The sequence below is a fragment of the Corapipo altera genome, unplaced genomic scaffold (genome assembly GCF_003945725.1).
Source record: "Corapipo altera isolate COAL_440 unplaced genomic scaffold, ASM394572v1 96, whole genome shotgun sequence".
Taxonomy (NCBI): domain Eukaryota; kingdom Metazoa; phylum Chordata; class Aves; order Passeriformes; family Pipridae; genus Corapipo; species Corapipo altera.
This window is the reverse complement of record NW_020884962.1, coordinates 1,181,800-1,191,030: the sequence shown is the minus strand read 5'-3', so window position 1 is coordinate 1,191,030 and position 9,231 is coordinate 1,181,800. Positions and strand designations below refer to the sequence as shown.

Genomic DNA, 9,231 nt, shown 5'->3' with positions numbered 1-9,231 from the left:
AAGAACCCCTTTGGGGACCCCTCCCGGTGATATTTTATAAGGAACTCTTTGAAACTGTGTAATATTTCAATTTTTTTTTTTTTAAAATAAATGAAGTGTATCTATTGATTTTAAATCAGGGTCGGTGTGAAAGGGGCTTGGGGGGGGTTATGGGGTTGGGGGAGGAGTCCCCCAAACCACCCCACCTTGAAAGGGGGAACACCAACCCCCTCCCAAAAGCCCCAATCCCAACCCCTGTGCTGACTCCTCCCCTCCCTCCTGCTGATCCAGCTCTGCCTCAGCAGGATTTATTCCCAAGGGACACCCCCCCCCCCCATTAACCACCACCCCCCAGGAGCCCCCCCCAAATCCCCAGATTACCCATAAAACATCCAATTTTAGATGTTTTACAGGGGGTTCCATTTTTTTGGGGGCAGGGATCACACCCCTCACTTGGCTCCATCCCCCCGGGGTGGGTGATGAGCCCCCCCCTCCCAAATCTCTGCTCACACCAGACCCCCGGGGCTGTAAGAAACATCTTTTATTGACTTAATTCATTTGTTTAGTATCATTGAACAAGGATTATATTTTCAGTGAATCAACCTAAATGCCAAATCCCGGCTAATCCTGACGCCGTCTGTCACACCAAGGGGGGGGGACCCCCCTGATCCCTCCTGGCTGGCTGTGCCCACCCCCCCCGCTTCCATGTGCCCCCTCCAGCCCTGGGGACCCCCCCTTCAGCAGCATCACCCCTTTCCAGCCTGATTTTGGTCCCCCAAAATCTCCTTTCTCGCCCAAATGTGGCTTAAAAACCCCCCCAGGGAGGCAAGGACCATGGGGAGGGGGCTGCTGGCACCCACCCCCCCGCTGTGGGGAGGGTGGGGGGTGCTGGGTTTGGCCTGAGGGAGGGAAAAGCAGGAATGAGCCCAGGGGGAAGGGCTGGGTGCTGTTCACACTCCAAAAAACTCCCCCAGCCCCTCCTGTGACCCCCATTCTGTCCCCATGTCCTCCCAGTGCCCCCACGCCGGAGACGCTTCAGTGGAAGGTGGGATCAGCCCCAAAAGGGGGCTGCTCCAAGCTCAGCACATCAGTCCTCGAGGCTGGATCTGGCCTGGTGGGCACAAAGGGGTTCTAAAATGACCCTTTTTTCCATGATTCCCAGGACTGGAGTGGGGGGGCGACAGAGCCAGGGGTCCCAGCCTGGCTGGTCCCATCTCCCACCGCCTCCTGCCTGAGCCTTCCGACATCTGAAATCCAGATTTGGGGGAGCGAAGGGGATGGGATCCCCCTTCCCTGGGGCTCCAGCACAGAGGCAGAGGGAGGGACCAGCCCCGGGGGTGCTCCAAGGTCCCTTGGGATGCTCCGAGTTCCACAGTTGGGAGAGGAACCAGCCCTGGGGATGCTCCAAAGTCCCTGGGAGGGGGGGAACCAGGGTGGGGTCGGGAAGCTCCACGGGGTCCAGAACAGTCCGGTGTCCAACGGCGGCGACACGGGGAGTACCTTCGGATTCAGGGGGACAACGCCACGCCCCCGCTTCTTTTTGGGGGACACCACCGTGACCCCACAGCTCCCGCGGGGAGCAGGGCCCCCTCCTGTGGCAGACAGAGCTCTGAGGCCGAGGGCCAGCACAGTTACACCCCGGGGACACCACGGGAACGAATCCACGTCCAGCTGTGGGGGCGATCCCGGGACGTCCCCCCCCCCAGCGCTCCGTCCCTACTGCCCCGTCCCGTAGGGCCAGTTGAAGGTGCTCCCGGACAGCAGCATGTCCCTGATTAGCGTCTCGATGGGCGTCTTGCCCACGAGCCTCATGAAGAAGAGCTGGGAGATGAGGGCAGCGGGCACGGCCCGGAGCGCCGGCAGCCGCAGGAGGAGCCGCCCGAAGCGCTGCGGCTGCGACGGGTACTGGGAGCGCACGTACTCCGTCAGGGCCACCTGAGCCTTCTCCTGCAGCCCCTCCACGTGCGCCGGGTCCGACAGCCCGCAGGCGTCTGCAAGGCAACGGGGAGCACCGGTTGGAGATGCCCCCAGACAGCAGCACCCCCCCGAATTCCCGCCCGGTGTGGTGGCGCCGGCAAGGACCGGGCAACTCCACGGTGTGGGATGGGCATGGATGGAGCGAGGGGTGAGACCCTCATGGTTTTCCAGGGGGTGTTTGCATTCCTGCAGGGAACGCTCGTCCCTGCACCCAGATGGACGCGCCGGGATGACCAAAACCATGGTGGTGAAGCGCCGGGGAACGAGGACCCTCTGCCACCTCCGGATGAACCCCGGAGCCCAGGGCCGCTGCTGCAGCGTGGGATGGGCACGGAAGGGACCAAGGGATGGGGTTCCCCAAGGTCCCCCTCCATTTCCCTGAGGGTATCTGTGTTCCTATAGATCTGTTCTGTTCCCACCACCCTGGGGAGGCTCATCCCTGTACCCAGAGAAACCCAGGATGCAACACGCCACAGGGGAAAAGTACCAGGGAACAGGACCCGGATGCTCCCTGGACCCCAAAACCACCTCTGTGGCACGGGAAGAGCATGGATGGACCAAGGGACGAGGCTCCCACCTCCCTGTTTTCCAGGGGGTATTTGCATTCCTGCAGATCCCATTCCCATCACCCCGGGAAGCTCATCCCTGCATCCAGACGGACACGCTGGGACGCTACAACGCACGGTGAAGCACCGGGTAAGGAGGTCCCTCTGCCCTCTTCCAGACACTCCCTGGACCCCAAACCCCCAGGAAAACAGCGGACACCCCCTCCCTGGTCGCTCCCACGCCCAGCCCGGCCCAAACCCCCCCCGGCACCGCCGACGTACCGGGCGTGAAGAGCGCGATGGCTTTGAGGCAGCTGTACTCGGCCGAGTCCACCTGGAGCCGGTTGAGCTTCTCCACCTGGTCCTGGAAGATGCGGATCTGGTCCATGAAGGAGACGACGCGGTCGGCGGACATGGGCGAGGCGTGGAAGCCGGCGGCCGCCAGCAGCGGGGCCATGTGGAGCGGCAGCGCCGACTGCGCCGCGTTCAGCACGAACAGCTCGCTCCAGCTGAGCCGCAGCAGCGCCACTTGGTCGGACACGGGCAGCTCCGGGAAGAAGGGGATGTTGCGGGCCCACTCCACGGTGCTGAAGAGCAGGCGGGCGGCCAGCTCGCAGATGTTGTCGATGCCCATCACGCTGCCCTGCTGCGCGTACTGGGAGCCGTAGCGGGCGGCCGGGTAGGGCTCAGCCCGCAGCAGCTGCGAGATGAGCTCCGACACCGGCTGCCCGTTGAAGTATTCCCCGCTGGGGATGGTGTTGGGGCTGGTGCTGGAGTGGCTCGGGGGGATCCGGCCCCGCTGCACGGCTGCGGGACGAGAGGAGGGGTGGGTGGGTCCTGCCGGGTAATCCCGGCCCGCTCCCGGCGTTCCCAGTGCCCACGGGAAGGGTGGGGAAGGATTGGGTGGTCCCACCGCCCACCCACCACAGCCTGCCATGGGGATGTTCCCACCATTTGTCCTGACAGCCCCGGTATCCCCATATCCCGCCACAAGGATGCTCCCATCACCTGCCCAGCATTCCCAGCAGAGCCCTATCCTGCCACAAGGATGCTCCCACCATCCTGACATCCCCAGCAGGGCCATATCCTACCACAAGGATGCTCCTGCCACCTGCCCAGCATTCCCAGCAACCCCAGCATTCCCATATCCTACCACAAGGATGCTCCCATCACCTGCCCAGCGTTCCCAGCAGAGCCCTCTCCTGCCACAAGGATGCTCCCACCACCTGTCCAGCATCCCCAGCATTCCCAGCCTCTGCTGGGAGCCTTATCCTACCACAGGATGCTCCCACCATCCTCACATCCCCAGCATTCCCAGCAGAGCCTTATCCCACCACAAGGATGCTCCCACTATCCTGACATCCCCAGCAGGGCCATGTCCTGCCATCCCAAGGGACGAGGAGCAGCTTTGAGGCGCCCGGGGAGAGGGAGGTGGCACGAGCCACACTCGTCCATTTAATATCTCGGCGATCCATCAGCTTCCACCAGCACCCACGGCCCCAGCCACGCCAGGTTGGGTGCCCAGCTGGCACCACAGGGCCCCCCACACCAGCTGCAGTTGCTGCCCGGGGTCATGGCACGGCAGGAATCATTTATTTCCACACAAAACGTCCCCCCTGGAAGCGCCGTTGCCCCGGAGCTCCCTCTCCTAATTGCAGGCAGGAAGAGCCATTTTTCGGCTCCCCCCACCCCCATTAGTGCCCAGTATTTGCTCAATCCCTGGTAATTAATTTATGGGCTGTTCGTGAGGCACTTAAATGAGAGCTCTAAATCATGCTAAGTGGCAATAATGCCATCCCGACTCCTCTGGAAAAGAGGGAATTACTGTCCTGCTTCCAGCATCCGTCCCCTCTTCCTCCCTGTGTCAATGCCACCTGCCACGGAGCAGCCACAGCATCTCCAGCCCCATCCTGGCACAGCCCCAGCCCCAGGGATTGGAGATTTTTGGGGGATAAACCTGAGGTTTTTTGGGATCATCCTGGATGCAGAAGCATTTGGGGTTCGCACATCACCCCCCCCCGGGTGACGGGGAGCGGGAGGAAAGCAGGCTGTGGGATCTGCTGGGATCCAGGAGCCCACCCCAGCAGGTGATCCCTGCTCCAGGAGCGTCCCAAGGCTTTTCCAAACAAAACACACGGGGTGGGGGGGGCGAGGAGAGGAGGGAAAACCAAAAACCACCAGAAAAAGGGGCAAAGGGGGGGTGTGTGTTTTGTTGGAAACAGGGATATCCCAAGGATTCCCAGGCCAGGTTGGGAAGCACCCCCGCCCCTCGTCCCTGTTACCTTCCTTCCTCATTCCCACTCGGAAGCACTTCTTCAGGCGGCAGTACTGGCATTGGTTGCGGTGGTGCTGGTCGATCTGGCAGTCCCGGTTGGATCTGTGGGAAGGATCGGGAGCAGGTGAGGGGCCAGGAAGGAGTGACCCCTTCCAAGGGGTCCCTGAGCCCCCGCCCGAGCTCCTACACCCCCCCTTTCCACCAGCCTCGGTCACAGCCCTTCTCTCCGCACTCTGATCCTATGGGAACAACCATTTCCTACATTTTCCTCCAGATCCTGCTGCCAGCGCTGCCCGGGGCTCTTGGGAAGCTGGGAAGATCCCCCCCCGGGCTCCAGTCCCTGGGGACATGTAGGGCCAGGGAGGGTGTCCCATGTCAGCAGCTCCCTGCCTGCCCACCAGACACGCCAGGAATTTCAAGGAATTCCAACTATTTCCTACGGGGCTGGGGAGGTGTTAAGCCCACGAGCCCTCTTGGGCACTGCAGTCCCCTGTCCCCAGAGGAGGGGGACACGTCCTCCAGCTGGGACAGAGGGATGTCCCCCTCCCCAAATCCCCTGGGAGCCTGGGAGGGGGTCCTGCCCACCCCTGGCACACGGATCCATCCCTGAGCACGGCATTCCAGGCAACAGCAGCCATCCCCTGGAGCGACTGCTGAGCTCTGCTCCTGCAGGGAATAATTCCATCCCCAAACGGAATAATACCATTCCCAAATGGAATTATCATCAGCATCCAAACCCCCTCCCAGCCCCCATTCCAAGGGGAGACGCCGATTCTCACATCCCACCCCAGCAGCGAACGGAGAGGAGGGGGGGGAGAGGGGTGGGAGCAGGGAATCTGGGATAAATTAAAGCGGATAAAGCAGGAGGCAGGGCCGGGAATCGCCAGCTCGGCCCTGCCCGGGAATCCTGACACGAATCTCCTCAATCCCTACACGGCTCCAGAGGCGAGGCAGGCAGGGATTCCCACGGCGCTCCAACCGGAATTAATTCATCCCGAACATCACCGCTGCGCTCCGGAACGTGCTCCCGATGAAAACTTGTGCCGGCGGAGGAGCGATAACTAATCAAGGCGGCGGGTGACAACTTCATCTCCGGCTGCCGGGATCCAGCGCCGGGAGAATCCGCCCGCCCGCCCCCCTCCCCGGCCTCAGGGCGCCGGGAAAACCTCCCAGAAGCCACCTCAGCGCCTTCCCAGAGGACAAACCCGCCGGGATGACCCTCGCTGCGGCCTGGGGGGCCACCGGGAAAAGCCCCCCCCGACCCCCCAAAAAAAAAACATTTTGGCTCCCTCCAAGTGAATTAATCACCACGGCCTCGGGGAGCCCGGAAAACCCTCCCAGGAATCATCCCAGTCCCTTTCCAGCAGAGGAACCCGCCTGGCTGACCCTCATCGTGGCCTCGGGGCACCGGGAAAACCCTCCCAAAAATAATGTTGGCTGCCTTCAAATGAATAAAGTCGGTCGGTTGACCCTCACCGAGACCTCAAGGCACCGGGAAAACCCCCCCAGGTCCTTTCCAATGGACAAAACCTCCTGGCTGACCATCCCCACGGCCTTGAGGCACCGGGAAAGGCCCCAAAAATCATCTCAGGTCCTTTCCAGCGGACAAAACTGCCTGTCTGACCCTCACCGCGGCCTCAGGGCACCAGGAAAAGCCCCCCCAAAATAATTTTGGCTCCCTTCAAATGAATAAACTCACCTGGTTGACCCTCACCACGGCCTTGGGGTACCAGGAAAACCCCCCCAAAAATCATCTCAGCTCCCTTGAAGTGAATAAACTCATCTGGTTGACCCTCACTGCGGCCTTGGGGTATGAGGAAAACCCCCCAAAAATCATCTCAGACCCTTTCCAACGGACAAACCCACGGGGTACTGGGAAAACCCCCCAAAATCACCTCAGCTCCTTTCCAAGGGACAAACCCACCCGGGTGGAACCCTGACACGAATCTCCCCAATTCCCACACGACTCCAGGGGCGAGACAGGCAGGGATTTCCAATGGGAAACCCCCCTAAAAACCGTCCTGGCTCCCTCCCAATGCAGAAACCCACCTGGCTGCCCCTCACCGCGCCCTCGGGGCACCGGGAAAACCTCCCCAAAACCACCTCGGATCCCACCAGCAGCTCCTAACGAGTTTTCCAATGGAAAAGGCAGCAGCGACCTGGGAAACTTCGAGGCTACAAAAGGCGTCGACTGTGCTAATTATGTAATTAGAGCGGGTAATTATTTAGTGCAAGAACTAAACTGAATCCAACTCACTTTTAATATTCAAATTAGCGCCATCGGGGCTCGGTGCCGCTTTTGACTCCGGAACAAAGCGGATGCCGGGGCTGCCGGGGGAGCTTTGTTCCCGGCCCCTCCGACACTTCACTCCCCACTTGGAAAACCAACAGTTCCTCTGTTGCTCCAAATCACTTCCCGGCACAAAAAGAGGAAAAAAAAAAAAACCGACAAACCCCAAACATCACAAGTGGGAGCCCAGACCCCGGGGACGAGGGTGGGATAAAATCCTGGGGGATCCGAGCCCCGTCACCCCGGCAATCTGGGATGCGGCGTCCGTCCGTCTCCCGGGGAGCCGCTTCGGCCTTCCCTTTGTTCCAGGAAGCTGGAATTTCTCAAAAGCCATCTGTATTCCCCATCTTCAAATCATTAATCCCGAGCCAAGCGGGTCCCGCCGCTCCGGTGGGGAAACTGAGGCAGGGCCGGGGCGACGCCTCCGCACGCGCCGCGGCCACGGGGCGGGACACGGGACACGTTCGGGGACGTGGGGACACGGGAAGCGACCCCTGCCCCACGCTGGCAGCCCGGGGGGGCCCCACGCCACGGCCACGAGCTGCCTGGCTGACGTCAGCCGGGACCGGAGCCGGGAGCTGCCGGGAGCCGCCGGGAGCGGAGCCGCTGCGCACGGGGGAGGACGAATCTAGGCCGCCCAAACGGGAGCAAAGCGGCTCCCAGACAATTCCCTTCCCTTCCCTCGAAGCATCCGACCCCTTCCCTGGGCAAGCAGAGAGCGGGGTGTGGAGATGGGGTGCCCCAAGGATGAGGGATGCCCATGGATGGGGTGCCAGTGCCATCCTTGCAGCGCTCTCACTGGCTTGGAAAACGCCGCTGGAAGCGCTCGGATCCAGCCCCTATGGAGGTATTTCCCCCTCTGGGAGCAGCCTGACGTGGGGGGGTCTCCCCTCCAAGCACCAGCCAGCCCCATCCTTGTTCCGAGCCCGAGAAACTCCGGAGTTATTGGCAGCTCCCAACTTGCCAGGGGTCATATCCCGGTCCTGCTGGTGGGCCTGGATCCACGGCAGCGCTCGGGGGGCTGGCAGAGGACGCAGCCCCTCACCCGGGCATCCCAGCGGATCCCTGTTCCCAGCACCCCAGCGGATCCGTGCCCGGGTTCCCGGCACCTCCGGCCGGATCGGTCCTGCCGCGCTGTGCGGGGGCAGCGGCCGTGACCGGAGTGACTCACGGGCACAATTAATGCCGGAGCAGCGGCGGGCGAGGATGACGAGGATCCGGACACCGGCTGTGCCCGAGGGCCCCGGGAACAGGGAACACAGCACACGCATCCCGGGGGCCGGGGGGCTGCTGGGGTGGGGTGCAGGGCATGGGGGGACCCCGGTGCTGTACTGGGGGGACACTGAGATGTACTGGGGGGATCCCTGTGCTGCTCCCAAGGATCCCTGTGCCGTACTGGAAGGGACCCCTGTGCTGCTCTGGTGGATCCCTCTGCCATACTGGGGGACACTGTGCCATACTGTGCTACACCAGAGACCCTCGTGCTACACCGGGGGGCCACTGTGCTGTACTGGGGGGGCCATCTGTGCTTTCCTGGGAGGACCCTCGTGCTGCACCAGGAGACGCCTGTGCTCTGCCGGGAGACGCCAGGGCTGGACCGAGGGGGAACCTCTGTGCTGCTCCGGGGACCCCCGAGCCGTACCGGGCACCCTGTGCTGCACCCTGGGCCACCGATCGTGCCGGGGGACCCCTACCCGGTACCGGGGCCCCCCGTCCGGCCACACCGGTGCCCCCGTTCCTGCTGCAGCGAGGCCACCACGCAGCCACAGCAGGGCCAGCGCAGAGGCCACTGCAGAGCCACACCAGTGACCCGCACCGGTGCCACCGGGGACCACCCTCCGACCCGCCACCGCGCCGCTGCCCTACCCCAGGAAGGGAGGGTGGTGGTGGTGGGGACCCCCCCCCCCAGGCACCCCCCAAACCCCCCCATCCCCCCCCGGTACCTGCAGGTGTAGCTGAGGTTCCTGCGGATGCTGCGCTTGAAGAAGCTCTTGCAGCCCTCGCAGGTGAAGACCCCGTAGTGCTTCCCGCTGGACTTGTCCCCGCACACCACGCAGTCCACGGCGGCCCCGGCCCGCTCCTCCTCGCCGTGCTCCGCGTCGCTGCCGCCGCCCGCGGGGGACGCCGCCTCCTCCCCGCCGCCGCCGCCGCCGCCGCCGCCGCCG

At 63.0% G+C, this 9,231-nt stretch overlaps 2 protein-coding genes across 2 annotated transcripts in view; one reads left to right on the top strand and one right to left on the bottom strand.

Annotated features, from left to right (window-relative positions):
* The window catches only part of LOC113957078 (occludin-like), a 7,670-nt gene extending 6,440 nt beyond the window's left edge, over positions 1–1,230 (top strand). Inside the window, 2 exon segments of the mRNA XM_027664214.1 lie at positions 994–1,024; positions 1,142–1,230. Of these exon segments, the coding sequence (XP_027520015.1) occupies positions 994–1,024; positions 1,142–1,230 (120 nt within the window).
* NR2F6 (nuclear receptor subfamily 2 group F member 6) lies at positions 506–5,284 on the bottom strand. Its single transcript, XM_027664323.1, is given in 4 exon segments — positions 506–1,970; positions 2,784–3,308; positions 4,784–4,962; positions 4,964–5,284. Coding segments are annotated over 4 exon segments (1,047 nt in total). The 5' UTR covers positions 5,032–5,284; the 3' UTR covers positions 506–1,695.
* Between the last annotated feature and the right edge of the window lie 3,947 nt (positions 5,285–9,231).